At 37.3% G+C, this 27,334-nt stretch overlaps 1 protein-coding gene across 10 annotated transcripts in view; it reads right to left on the bottom strand.

The window, feature by feature from the left end:
• The window catches only part of EFCAB13 (EF-hand calcium binding domain 13), a 277,023-nt gene that overhangs the window by 183,343 nt on the left and 66,346 nt on the right, over positions 1-27,334 (bottom strand). For 9 of the 10 annotated variants that reach the window (XR_012514684.1, XM_074388801.1, XM_074388793.1 and 6 more), the window contains 5 exons: positions 25,972-26,121; positions 22,142-22,186; positions 18,960-19,103; positions 10,561-10,632; positions 3,379-3,522 (listed from right to left, as the gene is read on the bottom strand). Coding sequence is in view for 9 of the 10 variants with exons in the window: in XM_074388801.1 (XP_074244902.1) it covers positions 3,379-3,522; positions 10,561-10,632; positions 18,960-19,103; positions 22,142-22,186; positions 25,972-26,121 (555 nt within the window). In the remaining variant the exon portion in view is untranslated. The remainder of the gene's footprint in view (positions 1-3,378; positions 3,523-10,560; positions 10,633-18,959; positions 19,104-22,141; positions 22,187-25,971; positions 26,122-27,334) is intronic. The other variant, XM_074388795.1, reaches the window with a different exon arrangement.

Below are 27,334 nucleotides of genomic sequence, written 5' to 3'. Positions count from 1 at the left end.
AGTCCAACCAGCACAAAAATAGAACAGTAAACAACCAAAGCTAAGAACCCTCACAGAGTCCCCTGCATCCCTTGCCACCTCCACCAGAACAGGCACTGGTATCCACAGCTGAGAGACCGTAGATGGTTTACATCACAGGACTCTGTAAAGACAACCCCTAGTACCAGCCTGGAGCTGGGTAGACTCACTGGGTGGCTAGACCCAGAAGAAAGACAACAATCACTGCAGTTTGGCTCACAGGCAGGCACATCCATAGAAAAATGGGGAGAGTACTATAGCAAGGGAACACCCCATGGAACAAAAGAATCTGAACAACAGCCTTCAGCCCTAGACCTTCCCTCTGACTGAGGCTACCCAAATGTGAAGGAACCAGAAAACCAACCCTGGTAATATGACAAAATAAAGCTCTTCAACACCCCCCAAAAATCACACTAGTTCACCAGAAATAGATCCACCAAAAAGAAATCCCCAATTTACCTGAAAAATGGTTCAGAAAGTTAGTTATTAAGCTAATCAGGAAGGGACGAGAGAAATGCATAGCCTGGAAATCCAAAATATGATACAAGAATTAAGGGGAGAAACAGTCAAGGAAATAGCTTAAAGAAAAAACAATTTAAAATTCAGGAAATTTCAGACACCCTTTTAGAAATGTGAAATGCTCTGGAAAGTTTCAGCAATAGAACAGAACAAGTAGAAGAAAGAAATTCAGAGCTTGAAGATAAGGTCTTCTAATTAACTCAATCCAACAAAGACAAAGAAAAAAGAATAAGAAAATATGAACAAGGCCTCCAAGAAGTCTGTGATTATGTTAAACAATCAAATCTAATAATCGATGTACCTGAGAAAGAAGAAAATTCTAAAAGCTTGGAAAATGTATTTGGGAGAATAATCGAGCAAACTTTCCCTGGCCTTGCTAGAACCCTGGATATCCAAATACAAGAAGCACAAAGAATACCCAGGAAATTCATCGCAAAAATATCTTTACCTAGGCACATTGTCATCAGATTATCCAAAGTTAAGATGAAGGAATGACTCTTAAGAGCTGTGAGACAGAAGCAGCAGGTAACCCATAAATAAAAACCTATCTGATTAACATCAGATTTCTCAGCAGAAACCCTACAAGCTAGAAGAGATAGAGCCCTATCTTCAGCCTCCTCAGACAAAGCAATTATCAGCCAAGAATTTTACATCCAGTGAAACTAAGCATCATATATGAAGGGAAGATACAGTCTTTTTCAAACAAACAAATGCTAAGGGAATTCACCATTACCAAACTATGACTACAAGAACTGCTAAAAGGAGCTCTAAATCTGGACACAAATTTTGGAAACACATCAAAAAAGAACATCTTTAAATGTAAATTACACAGGACCTATAAAACAAAAATCAAGTTAAAAAGCAAAAACAAAAAACAAAAACAAAGTACACAGACAACAAAGAACATGATGAATGCAATGGTACCTCACATTTCAATACTAACATTGAATGTCAAAGGTCTAAATGCTCCACTAAAAAGATACAGAACCACAGAATGGTAAGAACTCACAAACCAATCGCTGCCTTCAGGAGACTCACCCAGCACATAAAGACTCACATAAACTTAATTTAAAGGGGTGGAAAAAGGCATTTCATGCAAATGGACACCAAAAGTGAGCAGAGGTAGCTATTCGTACATCAAACAAAACAAACTTTAAAGTAACAGCAGTTAAAAGAGACAAAGAGGGACATTATATAATGGTAAAAGGCCTTGTCCAACAGGAAAATATCACAATTCTAAACATATGTGCACCTAACACTGGAGCATCCAAATTTATAAAACAACTACTAATAGACCTAAGAAATGAGGTAGACAGCAACACAATAATAGCGGGGGACTTCAATACTACACTGACAGCACTAGATAGGTCATCAAGACAGAAAGTCAACAAAGAAACAATGGACTTAACAGAAGTATACAGAACATTTCATCCAACAACCATAGAAGACATATTCTATTCACGGCACATGGAACTTTCTCCAAGGTAGATCATATGATAGGCCACAAAATGAGCCTCAATAAATTTAAGAAAATTCAAATTATATCAAGCACTCCTCAGACCACAATGGAGTAAAACGAAATCAACTCCAAAAGTGACCTTCAAAACCATGCAAATAAACGAAAATTTAAATAACCTGCTCCTGAATGAGCATTGTGTCAAAAACAAAATCAAGATGGAAATTTAAAAAATCATCAAACTGAACAACCATAATGACACAACCTATCAAAATCTCTGGGATACAGCAAAGGCAGTTCTAAGAGGAATGTTCATAGCCTTAAATGCCTACGTCAAAAAGACTGAAAGAGCACAAATTGACCTCTAAGGTCACACCTCAAGGAACCAGAGAAACAAGAACAAACCAAACTCAACCCCAGCAGAAGGAAATAACCAAGATCAGACCAGAATTAAATGAAATTGAAACAAACAAACAAACAAAAATACAAAAGATAAATGAAAAAAAAAACTGCTTCTTTGAAAAGATAAATAAAATTGAGAGACCACTAGCAAGATCAACCAAAAAAAGAAGAAAGTCCAAATAACCTCACTAAAAAATGAAACAGGAGATATTACAACTGACAGCACTGAAATACTATGAACACCCTTGCACACGGAAACCAGAAAACCTAGAAAAGATGGATAAATTCCTGAAAAGATACAATCCTCCTAGCTTAAATCAGGAAGAATTAAATACCCTGGACAGACCAATAATCCTAATGTCTTTATTCCTAAAGACGTTAAATCAATAATTCAAAGCCTTTCACAAAAAACACTCTTGACCCACATGGCTTCACCTATGAATTCTACTAAACATTCAAGGAAGAAAATAGTCTCTTCTAAAAAATAGAAAAAAAGAATAGTCCCCAACTCATTTTAAGAATGTACCATGGATAATATTCAGCTGTACCAGTCATTAAAATAGTAAAATTATTTTTTATATTTATAAATATCTGCTTTCCTGAGCCACCATGTGCAACACCCACCAGTATCCCTGGATATCACAATAATTTAGCTTCCAAAAGCCAAAAAGGCCTCCAGGATCCTGTTTTACTATATAGATGGCATTCTGATTGACCACTGCCTATGCCAGTCACTTCACAAAATAATCTCACCTCCTAAGTACCATCGTTGGACACACACAGGGGTAAGATGAGCTCTGACTTCCCCATTTGTTTGGCCCCATGAAGCTCAGGGTTAGCAGACTTGTAGGGGTAGCATCAGTGTCTCGCAGACATCCCACTGCAGCTTCCACAGGTTACCCTCTATCCCTGCGTGTCCTACCCATAGACCTTCCCCTGGTAGAGGATGGTCTTTATAAGATAGATGCATTGAAACTACTAACCATGTTCAGGTACATGTCTTAACATTACAGTAAGTATAGCTTTAGCTGCATGAAGGTCGTTGTCCATTAATAACGTCTTGAGGTCAGAGACATCAATTAGATCATTCTGGAGAATTTGGGCAGTAGCTAAGAGTATCTGTGTAGCTGCAAAAAAAGAGCAAAAGCAAATGTTTCAACAGTAGAAATAGAGTCTGTTATTAGTTATCACTTAGTAGCCTCGGGTTGCATAGAATATGAAGATCTGATTCTATAATTTTACATAGAACTATTTGTATAGTTTTAAAAACCAGAGTTTATTATAATAGCTAACAGTCACAGGGCACTTGCTAAATGCTAGGCACTGTTCTCAGCAATTTTACTTTTTCAAATTACAAATGTCCTTATAATAATCTCAAGAAAGGCATTATCCTCCCTGTTTTTCAGATGAAAACACTGAGGTTAGCAAGATTAAGTGATTTACTAAATAATACATTGGTAGTGGGCGGCAGGGACAGAATTTAAGTACAGACCCTATAGTTCCAAAGCCCATCCTTTTAACCACTGTGCTCTTCAAGTAGAAACATACAGATAGTCAACCTTCATCCCTTAAGCCACATATTACTTCATATGTGACCCTGAAATCATTGTGAAACATCACAAGTAAACTTTAAATCAAAACAGTCTTTCATTATTTAACTTAAAGTTGTGTTACCTCAAAATGATTAAACTAATGAACAATGTATAAGTATAATTTTTTTCTAAGAAATTAACTGGATATTAATATTGTGAAAAATAATTACTTCAGCCCTTTGTTGACGTGAGTAGCTTCTTCCTCCAGTTCTTAGTCAAACTGGCCCCAGTTGAGAATATTGTATAAATAAAATAATTTATAGGTGAAATAGATACTATAGCTGGCTGATGTAAGAGGACAAACTGTGCTCCAATCTGTTGCAACAATAATACTATCTTCCATTTATAAAGCAACTATTGCATAATAAGCAACATATTAGAAATTTAACATTTAATACCTGGCCAAATAATCAAAGCAGATAAGGTAAAATATAGATATTGGAAAGCATTCAAAGACTCAAAAATTATATCCTCATGCTGTTTTATTTTGGAACCTAATAGAAAATGTGCTTCAGTAAAACAAGGGAGTAAATCACGACAGGAATTCAGGAAACATGTGAGCCATAGAATGCTACTAAAGAGAGGGATGACAGCTGTTTAGCAGGTGTAGGAGAGAAACAATCCAAATCAGAGCATCTCAAGTACATAAAACTGTTTGAGTATTTTGAAAATGTTAATATTCAAACTTTTTATTATGATTTCAAAAATCATAGTCAATGTCTGACTAACATTTCAAACATGATTGTGTCAGAAATGTTTAAAGTCCAAGAAATGAAATTACCTATGCAACATCATACAACCAGTCAGTAGGAAAAAAATATCCAGATACCTAAAATATGACTACAATGTTGTTTTTAATATACACACACCACCAATTTGCAACCCTTTTTTCTAAAAAGCTTTTAAACATTTTTTTATTTCTAAACAATGTCAAACTCTCAGAAAAGTTACAAGTAGAGTAAAATATTTTGTCTGAAACATATGGTAAAAACTAATAGGTTTATAGGAAAATATATGCGTTTTTTTAAAAAGATAATTGTTAACTCCAGGAGAAAGGGGAGGGGACAGATTGCACATGGAAAGAGGCATGGAGGTAACGGATGACTACTGACTCATCAATGAGCTAATTTGGATAGTCATAATACTATTAATTAAACCCTGACCACTGATTTAACCAAAAACTGTGATAGGATTACATTTTCACACACTTGAGTCTGCAACTTTTTAATCTACCTAATACAGAGGCATGATCTCAATTTTAACAACTTCTATAAAAGCATTATTAGCCTTATATCCTTTTCAGCATTAAGGTTCTCTTCTTTAAAAAAAAAAAAAATTAACACTATGAAGATCTGATTCTAAAGAAACTAGCACACAAAATGGACCCAACTATGCCATGTTAATGTAAAGGATTCCAATGCCTGGATATAAAAACAAAATGTGTTTCAGATTCCATTGATATTCTAAAAAAGAAAAGGATAATAAGAAAACTTGAATAATTTTTCCAGTACCACCCAGACAGTAATTACCATGGTAACCTATGCCATATAACAAAGTTATTTGCCAACCGTGTTCTCCTAATTCTGAACCTAATCAATTTTTTTAAGTGTAATATATAGAAGACATAAAATTCAATTTACAGCACTGAATTTTGGAAAAGGAAATCTATTGATTGAATAAAAACTGTGATATAATTACAATTTGCATCTCTGACTTTGTAAATTTTTAATCAGTAGCTACTAGAGGGAAATGCTCTTATTTAATTCTTAAAACTGTCATATGATATAGACATTATTATCCTTATTTTGAGGAAAAGAAAACTGAGAATAAAAGAACATATCTAATTTTCCAGAGCCAGTAATTGCCATAGTCATCCACATCATATAATAAGGTTATTTATCCTTTAAGCTCTTATGATATTAAACCTATACAACTTACTAAAATGTGAAATATTTAAGGCATAAAATTCAATTTACATCACTGAATTTCTTAAAAAAAGAAAAGTTGGGAAAACTGGCTAGCCATATGCAGAAAGCTGAGAAAAATCCCTTCCTTACACCTTATACAAAAATTAACTCTAGATGGATTAAAGATTTAAACATGAGACCTAACACCATAAAAACTCTAGAAGAAAGCCTAGGTAATACCATCCAGGACATAGGCATAGGCAAGGACTTCATGACTAAAACACCAAAAGCAATGGCAACAAAAGCCAAAAGAGACAAGTGGGATCTAATTAAACTAAAGAGCTTCTGCACAGCAAAAGAAACTATGATTAGAGTGAACCAGCAACCAACAGAATAGGAAAAAGGTTTTGCAATCTACCCATCTGACAAAGGGCTAATATCGAGAATCTACAAGGAACTTAAATTTACAAGAAAAAAATAACCCCATCAAAAAGTGGACAAAGGATATGAACAGACACTTTTCAAAAGAAGACATTTATGCAGCCAATAAACATATGAAAAAAAGCTCATCATTACTGGTCATTACAGAAATGCAAATCAAAACCACATTGAGATACCACCTCACGCTCATGCCAGTTAGAATGGTGCTTATTAAAAAATCAGGAGACAACAGATGCTGGAGAGGATGTAGAGAAATAGGAACACTTTTACACTGTTGGTGGGAGTGTAAATTAATTCAACCATTATGAAAGGCAGTGTGGCAATTCCTCAAGGATCTAGAAATAGAAATACCATTTGATCCAGCAATCCCATTACTGGGTATATACCCAAAGGATTCTAAATCATTCTATTATAAAGACACATGCACACATATGCTTATTGTGACATTTTTTACAATAGCAAAGACTTGAAACCAACCCAAATGCCCATCAGTGATAGACTGGATAAAGAAAATGTGGCATATACACCGTGGAATACAATGCAGCCATAAAAAAGGATGAGTTTGTGTCCTTTGCAGGGACATGGGTGAAACTGGAAACCATCATTCTTAGCAAACTGATACAAGAACAGAAAACCAAACACTTCATGTTCTCACTCATAAGTGGGTGTTGAACAATGAGAACACATGGACACAGGGAGGGGAACATCACACACCAGGGCCTGGGGGTGTGGAGGACTAGGGGAGAAATAGCAGTGGGTAGGGGGATTGGGGAGACAAAGCATTAGGAGAAATACCTAATGTAGATGATGGGGCAATGGATGCAGCAAACCACCACCATGGCATGTGTATACCTATGTAACAAACCTGCATGATCTGCACATGTACCCCAGAACTTAAAATATAATTTTAAAAAAAGAAAATATTAATAAAAAAAGAAAGACACAAGCATAGACTCTAATATGACTGAAGAAAAAATAAACTCATTATATGACAACTTAAAGCAAAAGAAAGGTGAAGGATCTAAAGCTGGAGAATTTAATACCAGCAAAGGATGGCTTGATAATTTTAGAAAGATATTTGGCTTTTAAAATGTCAAGATAACAGAAGCAGCAACTTCTTCTGACCAAGAGGCAATGGACAAGTTTCCAGGCTCCATTAAGAAAATCATTGAGGAGAAAGAATATATCCCAGAACACATTTTTAATGCAGACAAAAGTGCTCTATTCTGGAAAATAATGTCACAAGGGACATTTATTAGTAAGGAGGAGAAACAAGTACCAGGATTTAAGAAGGGTGGGCTAGCTCTAATGTTTTGTGCAAATGCAGTTAGGTTTAAAATCAGGACTGCCCTTATCTATAAAGCTACTAGCCCTCAAGCCTTGAAAAGAAAAGAAACACCTGCTCCCATCTTTTGATTGTATAACAAGAAGTTTTGGATGACCAAAATGCCTTTTCTGGATTGGTTTCATCAATGCTTTGCCCCTGAAGCAAGGAAGAGACTTGCTTCTGGTCACTTGAAACCCTATGAATTCAACACCAAAACGGTCGAAGTGGTCTCTTTACTCCCAAACATGACATCAGCTTCTACATTAGGGGGTCAAAAGAACCTTTAAAGGCTCATTACACATGTATGGAAATAATTATCAACATTGTGGAAGAGAACTCTGACAGAGAGAACAACGTGAAAGGCTTCAGTAGGATGCCACATCAAGCCCCAAACAATAAACTCCTGATGGAGAAAGCTGTGTCAAGATGTTGTACATGACTTCACAGTATTTATAACAGAGCTAAACAAGGAGATCATAAAAGAGATTATGGATATGGTGAGAAAAAAAAGATGAAGGATAAAAGGTTTCAAGATATGGCTATTGGGAGAAATTCAAGAGTTAATATACACAACACCAGAGGAATTAACTGAAGATGGCTTGATAGAGGTGAGTGCTTCCAAACAGTGCCAGATGATAAGGAAGAAGACATACAAGAAGCAATGCCAGGAAACAAATTGACATTAGACAATCTGGCAAAAGTGTTCCAGTTATTCAAGACTCCTTCGACTTATTTTACGATATGAACCCTTCTATGATATGGACATTGAAACTAAAGCAAACAGTGAAAGACTGGCATTATAGAGAACATTTTTAGAGAAATGAAAAACCAAAAATGTCAGAAAGAAAGTATGATGTATTTCCATAAAGTTAAACCAAGTGTCCATGCCTCTTCTGCCTCCTCTTCCACCTCCTCCACCTCTTCTGTCTCTCCCACTTCTGAGATAGCAAAACCAACTTCTCTTCCTCCTCTTCCTACTCAACTTGAAGATGATGAGGATGAGGATGATGATCCACTTACATTTAATGAAGAGTAAACATATTCTATCTCCCTTATGATTTTATTAATAATATTTTCTTTTCTCTAGCTTGCATTATTGTAAGAAACAGTATTTAATATATATATCATAAAAATATGCATTAATCAATCATTTATGTTATTGATAAGGCTTCCAGTCAACAGTAGACTATTAGTAATTAAGTTTTGAGGGAGTCTGAAATTATACATAAAATTTTGACTGTGCAGCCACTCATTTTCCAGCCACTCTCTTGAAGCAAAAGTATCCCCTTACCCTTGGACTTTTGAAAATGTGGACTTTCATTTTCATTAAGCACTCTTTTAAATCCACCTCCATATTATCTAGAAGGTGCCCCTAACCCCCACATTGTTCAAGGGTCAATTGTACTAATTCATACTATAATATAAACAAATTTTGAAAATATATGCTATCAGCATGGATGTAGCTGGAGGCCATTATCCTAAGTGCATTAACACAGAAACAGAAAATCAAATACTGCATGTTCTTACTTAATAAGTGTGAGCTGAACATGGGGTACTCATGAATACAAAGATGGCAACAATTGAAACTAGGGACTACTAGAGGAGGGGACAGGTAGGAGGGGAAAGGGTTGTAAAACTAACTATTGCATACGATTCTCAGTACCTGGGTGATGGGATCATTCATATCCCAAATCTCCCAAATCTCAGCATCACACAATATACCCAGGTAACAAACCTGCACACATACCCACTGAATCTAAAATAAAAGTTGAAAAAAAAGAAAGAAAGCATACGCTATAGAAAAGAAGTTAGACTCAAAAAAATACAATATGATTACATTTATATAAAATGTTCAAAACAAGCAAATTCATACAGGCAGAAAGTAGATTAGTGATTGTCAGTAGTTGGAGAGAGGTGGGAATGGAGAATAACTGCTAACAGGTACAAAGTTTCTTTTGGGGTCATAAAAATGTTTTAGAATTAGAAAGTGGTGATGGTTGTACAACTTTCTAAATATACTAAAAATCACTGAATGGTACACTTTAAAAGCGTGAAGTTTATGGTATATAAATTATTTCTCAATTTTAAAAGCTACATCTGATTTAAAATATTATAAGGCATCCAATTTTAGAGATATTAAAATGTAAAAAATCTGAGACAAAGATATTTGTTTCACCAAAGCATTTAGAAATACATCATTGATAAGGGTGTCTGCATCCATGAAGAGTTCTTTGGTAGGAGTTCTCTGCAGACTTAGGGGTTAGGAAAGCATGTTGGTGTTGAAATGGTCTTCCTAATTTCAAAAAGAATAAGATGAACCTCAGGGACAGAGGCTAAGCAGAAGTCTTTAAATAGCAAGGGCAAAATGATGTGGTTAGGCAACATAGATAGTATGCTATTAAGAATAATACAGGGATTGATACTGCAGTGATTTAGAAGGACTGATTAACTGAAGTTAGGATTTCTATAACTGATATAGATGGGCAGTCCAGCTGCATACACCTGAAAACTCCAGAGGCATGACTTAAGATGGCACAACAAAAACTGATGGCACCTCATCCAATTCCACACATGATTTAATTCACAGATCCAGAAGTTCTTGAATTAAGAAAAATCTAACTACCTTTGGGAAAGGACCTTGCAATAAAAGTAAAGACACTTAATATGAATCTTTTTAACCTTGTCTTATTTTCCACCTCATTATATCTTTGCCCAATTTTCTTCACTTATTTTTATATTATTATATTACTTATATTATACAGCATAAGTGGCTTGAAATCCTTTTTAAAACTAGAAAGACTAAAAATTTCAAACCTGAAATCCAGATAGTGATTTTTAAATGTCATTTATTAATATGTATTTTCTAGCCACTCTCTTGAACAAGAAATATTCACTTACCCTTGGACTTTTGGAAATGTGGACTTTCTTTCATTTTCATTAAGAAATCTTTTAAATCCACCTCCATATTATCTGGAAGGTCAAAGTCAAATATGCTGCCATTAAAACCCTGATACTGAATTGGCACATGAAATAAAGACGGATTTATTTCACTCTAAAGAGCTAAAATTTCACTCTAGCTCACTTTTCTGTCTCAAATGATTGAAACTATTTCAATAGAACTTTTAACAATTTTATAAACCACCCAGTAAATAGTTAATAATATTACCAGCAAACAATAGCTAACATTTTTGAGTTCCTTATATATACTAGGCACCCTTGCATGGTATTTTACATATATTAAATCAGATAATCTTCACAATAATTCTATGATGTGGATACTCTTTACACGTCTATTTTTAAAAGACGAAAATAAATGGAAATTAAATAACTTGTGCAGGTCACAAAGTCGGGAAGTGTTAGGGACTGTGTTTGAATTGATGCAGTCTAAGGCCAGAGGAGACAATGTTATTAGAAAACACACATACATGCACATATAGATATTGTACACACACACACACACACACACACACATAGAGTCACAAGTGAAGTAAGGTGCAATAATGTGACATAGCAGACAATCTAGGGCTATAGTTATATTAAGGAGACTTTGAGTTTAAACAAAATGGCAGACCTGGGTAGGGCAGAAATCATCTGACTACAAACCCCTAGAGATGCTCTATAACATATAACATTCCATGGATGTGTGACTGAGTCATACGAAGGAAATAACAAAAAGTTAACCAGGAACTGAGATCCAGAATGCTAAGCACTGAGTACTAACATTAAAACTATCTTGGGGATAGAGATGAGACCCAGAAATGGCTAAGTGCTTGATTTAAATGCTCATACAGAGTCATAAAAAAAGATTCAAGCCCATATAAATAAGAGCAGGAACTTAGATACCAAATAAAACTGAAATGCTTAAAGGGTTTCAATCTTGGTTTTAAAAAAAGAAATTAAAATATTGTATTTATTGGCTCAAGTAAACAAGAAGGCCTAAATCTTCCCAATTCTGAGAGACAGTGGGAAAAAAATCTCTTGTGAGAAATTGAAGGCCCAGAATGCATCTCATGTATGTGGGAAGTCTAAATTTATAACATTCTGATGATGTTAGAAAACTAAGGTCAAAAAACAAAAATTGATCTAGGTGAATAACAATCTAGGGAACCTGAGAAAATCAATAACTAAACTGTTCTGGAGAGATATTCTTAAACCTAGGACTCACAGGATTCACAAAGACACAAATTGGTTAAGATAAGCCAAAATAAATGTTCACCTAAAACCAACAGAACTCAGCAGTTTCTAGAAGTAGTCCCAAATGATTTGACTTCCTAAAAGTAAATGTGTATAGGAAAGGCAATCAAGTACATACTACATGAAGTCAAAGGCAGAAAACGAGTTAAATATGGACTACTTGAAAGCAATGACTAAAATTAAATGACTGTTATTTTAAAATGTAGTGAGTCCTCAGATATTTCATATGGTTAAAAATAAAAACAGAGGCCGGACGTGGTGGTTCAAGCCTGTAATCCCAGCACTTTGGGAGGCCGAGGCGGGTGGATCACGAGGTCAAGAGATCAAGACCATCCTGGTCAACATGGTGAAACCCCGTCTCTACTAAAAATACAAAACATTAGCTGGGCATGGTGGCACGTACCTGTAATCCCAGCTACTCGGGAGGCTGAGGCAGGAGAATTGCCTGAACCCAGGAGGCGGAGGTTGCGGTGAGCCGAGATTGCGCCATTGCACTCCAGCCTGGGTAACAAGAGCGAAACTCCGTCTCAAAAATAATAATAATAATAATAAAAACAGAGCAAGTACTGTAAAAAAAAAAAAAAAATGAAAGAAGACCTGATCCGACTTTCAAGATGACCGCCTAAGAACAGCTCAGGACTTCAGCTCCCAGTGAAAGTGCAGAGGGTGAGTGGACGCCGCATTTCCAGACGAACTCTTATTGCCCACAGACCAGGAGATACCCAGGCAGAGGGGTCGCCAGCGTCGCAGTCCCAGCCGGTGCGGCTGTTTTGGCCCCCGAGGGGCTGATTCCGCCCGCGCGGCTGCTGTGACCACTCCCTGTTGCTGCGGTTCTCCGTACAAAAGCCACTGGTCTGGGAGCTCTCTTAGCTGGCGAGCAGAGCCTTGAGACGGCAGAATAGCCCATTCATCTGAAATAGCGAGTCAGGCCAGGAGATTCCTAGGCAAAAAATCCGCCAGGAGCTGGCGCCGCGGTTCGAGTCGCAGCACGGGAGATCCCGGCGCCTTTTCAACAAGCGACCGGAACGCGGGGTCGTTCAACTTAAAAGAAAAGACTCTGAGTCAGGGAGCCAGGTGATCAGGCTCGGTTGGTCCCACCCCTCCACTCCCAACAACAACGGAAACAAAAACAGTAATTGGAAACCCTCTGGGTTGAGCCCTTCAAACCAAGCACAGCTGAACCAGGACGGTCCGGCTCCGTGGGGGAGGGGCTTCCGCCATTACTGAGACTCTCCACCGCTACGGAGGCAGGCTGCCGTTGCCGAGGCAACCCGCCGTTGCCAAGGCAACCTGCCACAACAGAGAGAGTCCGCCATAACAGAGGCGGGGCCACCGTTGCCCAGACAGTTCTAACTACGCCCATATAAAAAGGACTACAGGGAAGAGCTCAGGGCAGCTGGGCGGAGCCCACAGCAGCTCAGCAAAGCCCCTGCGGGCAGGCAGTGGCTAGGCGTGCTGCTAGCTGGGCGGGTCCGACCTGAAAAAAAAAAAATCAAAAAAGGCAGTAGTGCAACGGAAACTCATAAAGCTCCAACTCCCTGGGACAGAGGCAGACAACAGGTGGATAAACCCACAAAAATGGGTAGAAACCAGCGTAAAAAGGATGAAAACTCCCGAAACCAGAACACCTCTCCTCCTAAAAGTGATCACAACTCCTCACCAGCAAGGGAACCAGACCGGATGGAGAAGGAGGGTGATGAAATGACAGAATCAGACTTCAGAAGGTGGGTAGTAAGAAACTACAATGAGCTAAAAGAACATGTTTTAACCCATCGCAAAGAAAATAGGAACCTTGAAAAAAGATTGGACGAACTGCTGACGAGAATGGACAGCATAGAGAGGAGAATAAGTGAATTGATGGAGCTGAAAAACGCAACACGAGAACTTCGTGAAGCATGCACAAGCTTCAACAGCCGAATTCACCAAGCAGAAGAAAGGATATCAGAGGTCGAAGACCAACTCAATGAAATAAAAAGAGAAGGCAAGAACAGAGAAAAAAGCGCAAAAAGGAATGAACAAAATCTTCAAGAAATGTGGGACTATGTGAAAAGACCTAATCTACGTCTGATAGGTGTACCTGAATGTGATGAAGAGAATGAATCCAAGCTGGAAAATACTCTTCAGGATATTATCCAGGAAAACTTCCCCAACCTAGCAAGGCAGACCAATATTCAAATCCAGGAAATACAGAGAACACCACAGAGATATTCCTCAAGAAGAGCAACCCCAAGGCACATAATCGTCAGATTCACCAGGGTTGAAATGAAAGAGAAAATGCTAAGGGCAGCCAGAGAGAAAGGTCGGGTTACCCACAAAGAGAAGCCCATTAGACTCACAGCAGATCTCTCAGCAGAAACCCTACAAGCCAGAAGAGACTGGGGGCCAATATTCAACATCCTTAAAGAAAAGAACTTTCAACCCAGAATCTCCTATCCAGCCAAACTCAGCTTCATAAGTGAAGGAAAAATAAAATCCTTTGTGAACAAGCAAGCACTCAGAGATTTCATCACCACCAAACCTGCTCTACAAGAACTCCTGAAAGAGGCTCTACACATATAAAGGAACAACCAGTACCAGCCACTCCAAAAACACACCAAATGGTAAAAAAGCAGCAACACAATCAAGAAGCTGCATCAACTAACCAACAAAACAGCCAGGTAGCATCAAAATGACAGCATCAAATTCACACATAACAATACTATCCCTAAATGTCAATGGACTAAATGCCCCAATCAAAAGACACAGACTGGCAAATTGGATAAAAAGCCAAAACCCATCAGTGTGCTGTATCCAGGAAACCCATCTTACATGCAAGGATACACAAAGGCTCAAAATAAAGGGATGGAGGAAGATCTACCAAGCAAATGGAGAGCAAAAAAAGGCAGGAGTTGCAATTCTCATCTCTGATAAAATAGACTTTAAAGCAACAAAGATCAAAAGAGACAAAGAAGGACATTACATAATGGTAAAAGGATCACTGCAACAAGAAGAGCTAACGATCCTAAATATATATGCACCCAATACAGGAGCACCCAGATACATAAGGCAAGTTCTTAATGACTTACAAAGAGACTTAGACTCCCACACAATAATAGTGGGAGACTTTAACACCCCATTGTCAATATTAGACAGATCAACCAGACAGAAAATCAACAAGGATATCCAGGACCTGAACACAGACCTGGAACGAGCAAACCTAATAGACATTTACAGAACTCTCCACCCCAAATCCACAGAATATACATTCTTCTCAGCACCACATCACACCTACTCTAAAATTGACCACATAATTGGCAATAAATCACACCTCAGCAAATGCAAAAGAACAGAAATCATAACAAACAGTCTCTCAGACCACAGTGCAATCGAGTTAGAACTCAGAATGCAGAAACTAACTCAGAATCACACAGCTTCATGGAAACTGAACAACTTGCTCTTGAATGTTGACTGGATAAACAATGAAATGAAGGCAGAAATAAAGATGTTCTTCGAAACCAATGAGAACGAAGACACAACATACCAGAATCTCTGGGACACATTTAAAGCAGTCTCTAGAGGAAAATATATAGCAATGAGTGCCCACATGAGAAGAAAGGAGAGATCTAAAATTGACACCCTATCAGCAAAATTGAAAGAGCTAGAGGAGCAAGATCAAAAAAACTCAAAACCTAGCAGAAGACAGGAAATAACTAAGATAAGAGCAGAACTGAAGGAAATAGAGACACAAAAAACTCTTCAAAAAATCAATAAATCCAGGAGCTGGTTTTTTGAAAAGATCAACAAAATAGACAGACCACTAGCCAGATTAATAAAAAAGAAAAGAGAGAATAACCAAATTGATGCAATAAAAAACGATAAAGGGGATATCACCACAGATTCCACAGAAATCCAAACCATCATCAGAGATTATTACAAGCAACTCTATGCACATAAACTAGTAAACCTGGAAGAAATGGATAAATTCCTGGACACCTGCAACCTCCCAAGCCTAAACCTGGAAGAAGCCGAAACCCTGAATAGACCAATAACATGGTCTGAAGTCGAGGCAGCAATAAAGAGCCTACCACCCAAAAAAAGCCCAGGTCCAGATGGGTTCACAGCTGAATTCTACCAGACATACAAGGAGGAGCTGATACCATTCCTTCTGAAACTATTCCAGACAATCCAAAAAGAGGGAATCCTTCCCAAATCATTTTACGAGACAAACATCATCCTGATAAAAAAACCCGGCAGAGACTCAACAAGAAAAGAAAATTTCAGGCCAATATCCATGATGAACATAGATGCAAAAATCTTCAATAAAATACTGGCAAACCGATTGCAACAGCATATCAAAAAGCTCATCCACCATGATCAAGTAGGATTCATCCCGGGGATGCAAGGCTGGTTCAACATACGCAAGTCCATAAACGTAATTCACCACATAAACAGAACCAAAGACAAAAACCACATGATTGTCTCGATTGATGCAGAGAAGGCTTTTGACAAAATTCAACAACCCTTTATGCTAAAAACCCTCAATAAACTAGGTATTGATGGAACGTATCTCAAAACAATAAAAGCTATTTACGACAAACCAACAGCCAATATCATACTGAATGGGCAAAAACTGGAAGCATTCCCTTTGAAATCTGGCACTAGACAAGGATGCCCTCTCTCACCACTCCTATTCAATATAGTACTGGAAGTTCTAGCCAGAGCAATCAGGCAAGAAAAAGAAATAAAGGGTATCCAAATTGGAAAGGAGGAAATCAAATTGTCTCTATTTGCAGATGACATGATTGTATATCTGGAAGACCCCATCATCTCAGCCCAAAATCTCCTGAAACTGATAAACAACTTCAGCAAAGTCTCAGGATACAAAATCAACGTGCAAAAATCACAAGCATTCCTATACACCAGTAATAGACTTCAAGAGAGCCAAATCAAGAACGAACTGCCATTCACAATTGCTACAAAGAGAATAAAGTACCTAGGAATACAACTAGCAAGGAACGTAAAGGACCTCTTCAAGGAGAACTACAAGCCATTGCTCAACGAAATAAGAGAGGATACAAACAGATGGAGAAACATTCCATGTTCATGGTTAGGAAGAATCAACATCGTGAAAATGGCCATACTGCCCAAAGTAATTTACAGATTCAATGCTATTCCCATCAAGCTACCAATGACCTTCTTCACAGAACTGGAAAAAAACACCTTAAACTTCATATGGAACCAAAAGAGAGCCCGCATAGCCAAGTCAATTCTAAGCAAAAAGAACAAAGCGGGAGGCATCACACTACCGGACTTCAAACTATACTACAAGGCTACAGTAATCAAAACAGCATGGTACTGGTACCAAAACAGAGATATAGACCAATGGAACAGAACAGAGGCCTCACAGGAAATACAACATACCCACAACCATCTGATCTTCGACAAACCTGACAAAAACAAGCAATGGGGAAAGGACTCCCTGTTTAATAAATGGTGTTGGGAAAACTGGCTAGCCATGTGCAGAAAGCAGAAACAGGACCCCTTCCTGACACCTTACACCAAAATTAACTCCAGATGGATTAAAGACTTAAACATCAGACCTAATACCATAAAAACCTTAGAAGAAAATCTAGGCAAAACCATTCAGGACATAGGTGTAGGCAAGGACTTCATGACCAAAACGCCAAAAACAATGGCAACAAAAGCCAAAATAGACAAATGGGACCTAATCAAACTCCACAGCTTCTGCACGGCAAAAGAAACAGTCAGTAGAGTGAATCGGCAACCAACAGAATGGGAAAAAATTTTTGCAGTCTACCCATCTGACAAGGGGCTGATATCCAGAATTTACAAAGAACTAAAGCAGATCTACAAGAAAAAAAGAAACAAGACCATTCAAAAATGGGCGAAGGATATGAACAGATACTTTACAAAAGAAGACATACAGGAGGCCAACAAACATATGAAAAAATGCTCATCATCACTGGTCATCAGAGAAATGCAAATCAAAACCACATTGAGATACCATCTCACACCAGTTAGAATGGCGATCATTAAAAAATCGGGAAACAACAGATGCTGGAGAGGATGTGGAGAAATAGGAACACTTTTACACTGTTGGTGGGAATGTAAATTAATTCAACCATTGTGGAAGACAGTGTGGCGATTCCTCAAGGACTTAAAAATAGAAATCCCATTTGACCCAGCAATCCCATTACTGGGTATATATCCAAAGGATTATAAATCATTCTACTACAAGGACACATGCACACGAATGTTCATTGCAGCACTGTTTACAATAGCAATGACCTGGAACCAACCCAAATGCCCAACGATGATAGACTGGATAGGGAAAATGTGGTACATATACACCATGGAATATTATGCAGCCATCAAAAACGATGAGTTCACGTCCTTTATAGGGACATGGATGAACCTGGAAACCATCATTCTCAGCAAACTGACACAAGAGCAGAAAATCAAACACCGTATATTCTCGCTCATAGGCGGGTGTTGAACAATGAGAACACATGGACACAGGGAGGGGAGCACTACACACTGGGGTCTGTTGGGGGGAAATGGGGGAGGGGCGGGGGGTGGGGAGGTGGGAAGAGATAGCATGGGGAGAAATGACAGATACAGGTGAGGGGACGGAAGGCAGCAAAGCACACTGCCATGTGTGTACCTATGCAACAATCTTGCATGTTCATCACATGTACCCCAAAACCTAAAATGCAATAAAAAAAAAATAATAATAATAATAATAATAATAATCACAAAAAAAAAAAGAAAGAAGGAAGACCTACTCTGAAAAAGATTGTATATCAAAATAAGCTGCTGTCATCATGTCTTTATTTTATTATATATAAAATTTATGGCATTTTTCCACACATGCTTATAAGTAATGAATGGTAATTATCTAAATAAGCACATACAGTATCCATATGAGTATGAGTAGATAGATAAGTTCAATGAATATTTAAATTAGTACACTGGTTTGGCTCTAATTTGTATCAACCTAAGCCTCCAACAGAAAAATTACTCCCTTTAGCATCTTACACTCTAAGACTATTTTTCATAAGTAGGAAAAAAATGAAAAGAATCTCAGGCCAAAAACTGCTCACCACTGATGTTACAACTGTTAAGGGCTTCATTGAAGTCCTCCTCAGGTAAATTAACATTCAAACATTTTAAGGCATGCTCCAAGTCAGGTATACCAATCTTGGCATTATCAACATGTGACAAGATGTAAGCAGCTTCTTTAATCTCTACAAAGATAAATGTATACAAGATATTATAGTGTAAAAAACATTCAAAATAATTTGTCCAAAATTTACTATAGGTAACCCTCAAATTAAATATTGTCTGAATCAAAATCTCTCCAAAGGAAACAATATTTTCTATTTGTAACTGATGGCCCACTTCCCTCAAGCAGCATTTGAAACAAAAAAATTTTATGGCCAAGAGAATAATATGATGGGCTATTGACATATATTATAATAAGACTTTATCTTCATTCATTCATCCATTAAAAACTGAATGAGCTGTATGCCTCCCTTAAGTAATAGTTATGCCCTGTACATATAAGTCTAAGGATTTCTATCATCTGATGATGTAAATAAAGGCTAAAATTAGAGATTGAAGCTTCTGAGCCCAGGGCCTGAGACAGTTCATATTGTGCTTTTGTGTAAATTGGAAAAAGACACCTCCTTACTACGCATCAGTTACAAAAAAGGGCACCTTTCACTAGGCAACTGCAATCTAGCAAAGAGGTTCAAAGCTTGGAGTATGAACTGCATTTCAGCCTCCACTTGTGCTCTCTCAACCAGGCACCCGTATGCAAAGCACAACCCATATAACCAAATGGGGCAGTTCTGTTGATCTCACATCAATTTAAACATAATCATTATCTGGTATTTATTCATTTATTTATTTAGAGATGGAGTCTCACACTGTCACCCAGGCTGGAGTACAGTGGTGCAATATCGGCTCACCGGAAAACTCCACTTCCTAGGTTCAAGCAATTCTCCTGCCTTAGCTTCCTGAGTAGCTGGGATTACAGGTGCATACCACCATGCCCAGCTAATTTTTTTGAATTTTTAGTGGAGACAAGGATTTGTCATGTTGGCCAGGCTGGTCTCGAACTTCTGAGCTCAAGTGATCCTCCTGCCTCGGCCTCCCAAAGTGCTGGGATTACAGGTGTAAGCCACCACACCCAGCCTAATTTTTCATTCCTATCATTTCTCAATCCATTTTTCCCTCAACCCCCAAATGAAGTCGTCTATGTTTCCATATTCTGAAAATTGTTGCATTACACCAGGAGATCTAAACCTTCATGGAGGTCACTTGGAAAGAACACCATAATATCATCTTAGACCTATATTCACTCTACTAACAATTACTTTACAGCTTCTAAGATCAACAATAAAAAAATTCAGTCTCTCTTGTCAAAGAGTTTGTAAGTTCCTTAATGAGTGAGAATAAATCTGTCATATCTATAAATAAAATTATAATATATTATATAGTAAGTGATATGAGAAAAATACACATACAAAATTATGGAAGCATTGAAATGATTCACCTAACCTAGATTTAATAAGTGATGAATACTGGCAGTCTTATGGCATGAGAAATGATATTTGAGCTGAGTTTAGGGGGGTAATGTTAGTTTGTCTGTCAGCGAATGCATCCAAAGGAAACAGTACATGCAAATAAAAAAGCAAATAGTGCCAATTTAAGTTGTGCTAAGTAGTGTGGCTACAGAATAAATACGAATGCAGAAGTAATAAAAGGTGAGGCTAAAGAGATAAGAAGACAGATCTATTCAGTCATTCATTCAATAATTATTTATGATTATGAGTTAATAACAAAAGATTTGGAACAATATATAGCATAGTAAATATTACATAAGTATCAGATGCTAGTATTAGTTATCTTTAAGAGTATAATAAGAGCCAGGACTGTGCTAAATCCTGGAGATACAATGGTAAGCAAAGTGGAGACAGTTCTTGACCCAGTGATACCAGGTAAAGGTAAGTGGGAGGAAGAGATATTAATCAAATAACCAAAAACATGAACAGATATTTATAATATGAATTAAGTGCTATGAAATGAGCACAGTTTAATAAGAGCATATAACAAAGGAAACCAAAAAAACTGACCTATAGTAGCCACTGATAATATGCTTTTCTATAACTGACTCATAGAGTCAAAAGAGATTATTCTCCAGCTTTAGGACTTAATGTTGTTTTCCCTTTTTGGCTTCAGACTTACTTGGGACCAATTATCCCTTTCTTCTCACTTATTTTGCCCTCTTGGAATGGATAAGTCTATCCTATGCCTATGTGTTTTAGAAGCATGTACTTTGCTAATTTCACAGGCTTACTACTGGAGGAGAATTTGCCTCAAGATGAATTATGCCTTGAGTCTTACCCATCTGATTAAGATGAGACTCTGGAATCTGGACCTTTGAGTGATGCAGGAACAAGACTTTTGGGGCTATTCAGATGGAATGAATGTATTTTGCATGTAAAAAGGGCATCAATTTTGAGAGCCAGGGGTATAATGCTATGGTTTGATTGTGTTTCCCAAAGTTTATGTGCTGGAAACTTAATCCCCAATTCAACAGTGTTGAAAGGTGGGGCCTAATAAGAGGTGATTAAGTCACAAAGGTTCTGCCCTCATGAATGAATTAATGTCAGTGATTCGGTTATTGCAAGAGTGGGCTTGTTATAAAAGTAAGTTGTCTCCTCTTGCTCTCTCAAACTTTCTTGCCCTTCTGCCTTCTACCATGGGATGACACAGCAAGAAGGCCCTCACTAGATGTGGGCCTCTTGACCTTGGATTTCCCAGCTTCTAGAAATATAAGAAATAATTTTTTTTAACAAATCATCCAGTCTGTGGTATTCTGTTATAGCAACACCAAAAGGATTACAACAGTAGGCAAAGAGGATCAGGGAAGAATATTCCAGGGAATAGAATATGCAAAAGTCTTGTGGTGGGCGGAAAGGAGAGTATCTAAGGAACTTAAGTCAACTTAGTTGAAGTACCCAAAGCAAGGATAATGATACAAAATAATGCTAGAGAGATAGGGCATGGAGGATTTTAATCTTTATCCTAATAACAACAGGAAATGTTTAAAGAGTTATAAATAGGGGGAGATAACATGATCAGATTTCTATTGCGGAAAAATAGTAATCTGGGTGAAGTAGGCAGGAAAAATTAGAAATACATTGGTACTTGGCAATTATTCTTAAAAATATCTCTTATTATTGAAATCTTTCTCATATACAAAGTTCTTACTCACCATTTACCGTTGGTAATTTTAGATTTGAAGCCTCTTTCCTAAAATCTGCAAATTTAGAGAGAGAGATTACACAATGAGGAATGGCATCCTGATCTTACCCAGGTTTAAAAGAAAACCAATGGACAGATTGAATACTTCTTTTCCCACTAACATTTATCATCGATGACCATTCTCTTCTTCTCAAAGATTGTTCTCTGGCTCCCAAAATATCCATTCTCTCCTCATTCTTTGCTTACTTCTTAGGCTCCCTCATGGTTGTCTTCCACTAACTCCTTAAATGTGGCAGTTTCTAATGTCACAAATGCTTCCTTTCTTCCTAAAGGGACAAGTTAATCCCCAGCCCATCTATTCAATAAAATGCTTAATTATTGGTCTACATTGTCCTTCTTGATCTCTTACCTACCTATCTACTACCTCATCCTAGAATTTTTCCTAAGAACAAGTTACAGTTATACCATTTACCCCACACACTTCCTACCGAGATGCAAATTGGTATAGAGATCTGAGGAACAAACAGCAGAAATAAAATCTGTCCATTTGCATAGATGAACACTGCTGTACTTAAAGAACAGTTTAGAATAACTCAGCCCAGGTATTATCTTGAAGCAAACAGAGATTAAAATATACATAAAATATATTTGCTTTAATTTGTGTTTTTTGTTTTAAGCAGGATGAACAAAACAACTAACCTATAAAAAGTACTCTAAAAATAGTAGGTTTGGGCAATTTTATATGATAACTCTAAAACAAGATCTCTGAACCTAGACACTATTAATATTTTTGGCCAGATAATTATTTAGGGGCAAGGGTATTATTATCTGTAAATTGTAGGATGTTTAGCAGCAATCCTTGCCTCTATTCACTAGATGCCAGTAGTACTCTCCCATCAGTTGTGATAACCAACACTGTCTCTAGATATTGCCAAATATTCCTTGGTGTGAGGTGGGGGGCAATGAGGGATTTGATCATACTATTTATTTATTTATTTATTTATTTGTTTGTTTGTTTATTTGTTTATTTATTTATTTTGAGGCAGAGCCTTGCTCTGTCACCCAGGCTGGAGTGCAGTGGCATCATCTCGGCTCACTATAACCTCTACCTCCCAGATTCAAGCATTCTCGTGCCTCAGCCTCCCAAGTAGCTACAACTACAGTCATGCACCATCATGCCAGGCTAATTTTTGTATTTTTTTTAGTAGAGATGGGATTTCACCACATTGGCCAGGCTATTTATTTATTTATTTGTTTATTTATTTATTTTGAGGCAGAGTCTTGCTCTGTCACCCAGGCTGGAGTGCAGTGGCATCATCTCGGCTCACTATAACCTCTACCTCCCAGATTCAAGCATTCTCTTGCCTCAGCCTCCCAAGTAGCTACAACTACAGTCATGCACCACCATCCCAGGCTAATTTTTGTAGTTTTTTTAGTAGAGATGCGATTTCACCACGTTGGCCAGGCTGTTCTCAAACTCCTGACCTCAGCTGATCTGCCTGCCTTAACCTCCCAAAGTGCTAGGATTATATGTGTGAGCCACTGCCCCCAACCTAATTACATTTTTTAGATGAAGCTAAATTTAAAGGCAGGAAATTGCTTTCTTTTTTATTATTATATTTTAAGTTCTGCGATACATGTGCAGAATGTGCAGCTTTGTTACACAGGTATACACGTGCCATGGTAGTTTGCTGCACCCATCAACACATCATCTGCATTAGGTATTTCTCCTAATGCTGTCCCTACGCTAGCCTCCTACTCTCCCACAGGCCTCGGTGTGTGATGTTTTCCTCCCTGTGTCCGTGTGTTCTCATTGTTCAACTCCTGCTTATGAGTGAGAACATGTACTGTTTGGTTTTCTCTTCCTGTGTTAGTTTGCTGAGAATGATGGTTTCTAGCTTCATCCATATCCTGGCAGAGGACATGAACTCATCCTTTCTATGGCTGCATAGTATTTCACGGTATATATGCCACATTTTCTTCATCTAGTCTATCATTGATGGGCATCTGGCTTGGTTCCATGTCTTTGCTATTGTAAATAGTGCTGCAATAAACATACGTGTGCATGTGTCTTTAAAGCAGAATGATTTATAACCCTTTGAGTATATACCCAGTAATAGGATTGCTGGGTCAAATGATATTTCTGGTTCTAGATCCTTTAGGAATAGCCACACTGTCTTCCACAGTGGTTGAACTAATTTATACTCCCACCAACAGTATAAAAGCATTCCTATTTTTCTACACGCCCTCCAGCATCTGTTATTTCCGAACTTTTTAATGATCACCATTCCATCTGGTGTAAGATGGTATTTCATTGTGGTTTTGATTTGCATTTCTCTAATGACCAGTGATGATGAGCTCTTTTTCATAAGTTTGTTGGTTACATAAATGTCCTCCTTTGAGAAATGTCTGTTCACATCCTTCGTCCACTTTTTGATGGGGTTGTTTTTTTCTTGTAAATTTGTTTAAGTTCCTTGTAGATTTTGGATATTAGACTTTTGTCAGATGGATAGACTGTGAAAATTTTTTCCCATTCCATAGATAGCCTGTTCATTCTGATGATATTTTGCTTTGCAGAAGCTCTTTAATTAAATCCCAGTTGTCAATTTTGGCTTTTGTTGCCATTGCTTTTGTTGTTTTAGTCATGAAGTCTTTGCCCATGCCTATGTCCTGAATGGTATTGCCTAGATTTTCTTCTAGGGTTTTTATGGCTTTAGGTCTCACATTTAAGCCTTTAATCTATGTTGAGTTAATTGTGGTATGAAGTATAAGGAAGGGGTCCAGTTTCAGTTTTCTGCATATGGCTAGCCAGTTTTCCCAACACCATTCATTAAATAGGGAATCCTTTCCCCATTGCTTGTTTTTGTCAGGTTTGTCAAAGATCAGATGGTTGTAGATGTGTGGCGTTATTTCTGAGGTCTCTGTTCTATTCCATTGGTCTATATATCTGTACCAGTACCATTGGTACCAGTACCATGCTGTTTTGGTTACTGTAGCCTTGTAGTATCGTTTGAAATCAGGCCCATGATGCCTCCAGCTTTGTTCTTTTTGCTTAGGATTGTCTTGCAGACTCTTTTTTGGTTCCATATGAAATCTAAAGTAGTTTTTTCTAATTCTGTGAAGAAAATCAATGGTAGCTTGATGGGGATAGCATTGAATCTATAAATTACTTTGGGCAGTATGGTCAGGAAATGGCTTTCTAAATATGGGATGAAATCCACCTCAGTACAACCAAGTTGAAGGTATATAGATGGATCAGGTAAATTCTTCATAAATAAAGTAAAAACCAACTCAACACTTACATTTGGCTATAGAAATAAACATATTTTAATTGTTCAACAATACCTTGTACTTCTCAAAGGGTCTTTCACCCAAAAACAGAAAGTTACAAAACCATTAAGACCTCTCTAAAACACATAAAAGGAAAAAGGTTAACTTTGAAATAAAATTATTCTTCAAAGCCATGCAACAAAATATGTAAATACTCTGAGACCAATTTTACAATCCAGGTCATCGGATCACCAAGGAACTTGATACTGTAATGACTAAATCTCTGTGGGCACATATAACGTGTAGACCTAAATATGTTCTACAGTAAAGTGTCCAACAAGTTAATGGTGTGATTTAGGGACCAAGTATTAAGACTTGATTAGTACTTGGTAAAATAGTTTTAAATCCTTGGATAAAAATTTAGAAGAACAGTAATATAAAACATTTGGACTAGGAACCCCATGGCTGACCTTCCTAAATTAAAAAACAAAACAAAAAAAAAAAAACAACTAAATAAAATTCAGAGAAATTTTGTATACAAGCTGCTGGCTATCTGCCAAATCAACTCACCATCAGCAAAGGAGTCACCCATTATTTTCCGAAGAATGTCATCAGTAAAAGAAAGCCTATCAGTGCTTTCAAGTACATCTGGATTTTTGTCTTTCTCAAACTGACAGTTTTCTTTCATGGAGTCCAATGTATTGATAGTCTCATTCAGTGCTACAAACAGAGAATATACATAATAACATGTAATTCAGTACATGGATCTAAATCTTTTGAGCATAACAACAAAACTGATGGCCTCTTTGAGATCCACAATGTCCAATAAGGCAGTCACCAGCCCCATGTGCCCATTTAAATGTGCAGAGTGGTCCATTCTCTACTCTGATAATTTTCTATAACCCTATTTCAGTAGTTTTCTCCACTCCAACAGCTTTCTATTTGGAACCCTAATAGTTTAAAATAACCCTTTTCTTTATTCTTAAAATTAATTTGTTAAATGTCTGGGTTTGGGGTGAGCTATTCTGCTACAGACTAAAGTATGCTAAAGTTTCTCTTGTTATTGTCTCAGTAAGCTCAACATTTCAGTAAAGTCCTCTCCATTCTTCATAACTCCTCCTAAATGCCAATTTTTCTCTTTTCTTCCCTGCATCCCTTGCTAACTTCACCCATTTTAGAGAATTGTCATAGTCTCTTATGTTTAGCACAGTAACAAATATTTAAACTAGGAAGACCATGGCTGACCTCCCTTGATTTAAAAAGACTTTAGAAGTTCACATTTCCAAAGTATATTTCTAAAAAGGCATCTCTCAGGATTTTGTTAATATGATATAGTCATTAGTCATTGGTAAGAAGTTTCAAAAACAGGTCATGAAGAAGAGTTGAAAGTATATTTGAGTCTAGAGAGAAGATGAATTTAGTGGGAAAGAATGAGAATATGTGAATTATCTTGACATTTCTGGAGGGCTATTAATGGCAGTAAGAGTCTAAATGTTAAATATGGTTCCAGGAATGGATTTCCGCCAAATATGTGAAATAATTTTCTATTTCTGTAGCTGTCCAAAATTATGGAATGAGCTACTTGAAAAAGTCATATGGACTTCCAAGACAAAGAGTGAAATGAGTGAATTTACCTTACCTAGCCTATCCCTGCAACCAACTAATTTGATTTTGATTTTTAAATAGTAAATACAAAGATTGAGGGAATTCTGTCTCTAATGAACTAGAGAACTATCAAACCCTCTATTATAGACCTCATTCTCTGACCACAATAAAATACAACTAGATATAAACAACAAACTTAAGGCAATAATGACATTTAAATTGCTTTGAAATTTAAAGTTTCCTCCTAAGTAACTCTCGGATCAAGGAGAAAATCAAAATGCAACTGGAAATGTTTATAAAATAACAATAATAATAGCCTAACAAGTCA

Source organism: Saimiri boliviensis, chromosome 17, assembly GCF_048565385.1.
Source record: "Saimiri boliviensis isolate mSaiBol1 chromosome 17, mSaiBol1.pri, whole genome shotgun sequence".
In the NCBI taxonomy this organism is placed as follows: Eukaryota; Metazoa; Chordata; class Mammalia; order Primates; family Cebidae; genus Saimiri; species Saimiri boliviensis.
The sequence above is the reverse complement of the archived record's forward strand: the minus strand, read 5'-3'. Positions and strand labels throughout refer to the sequence as shown.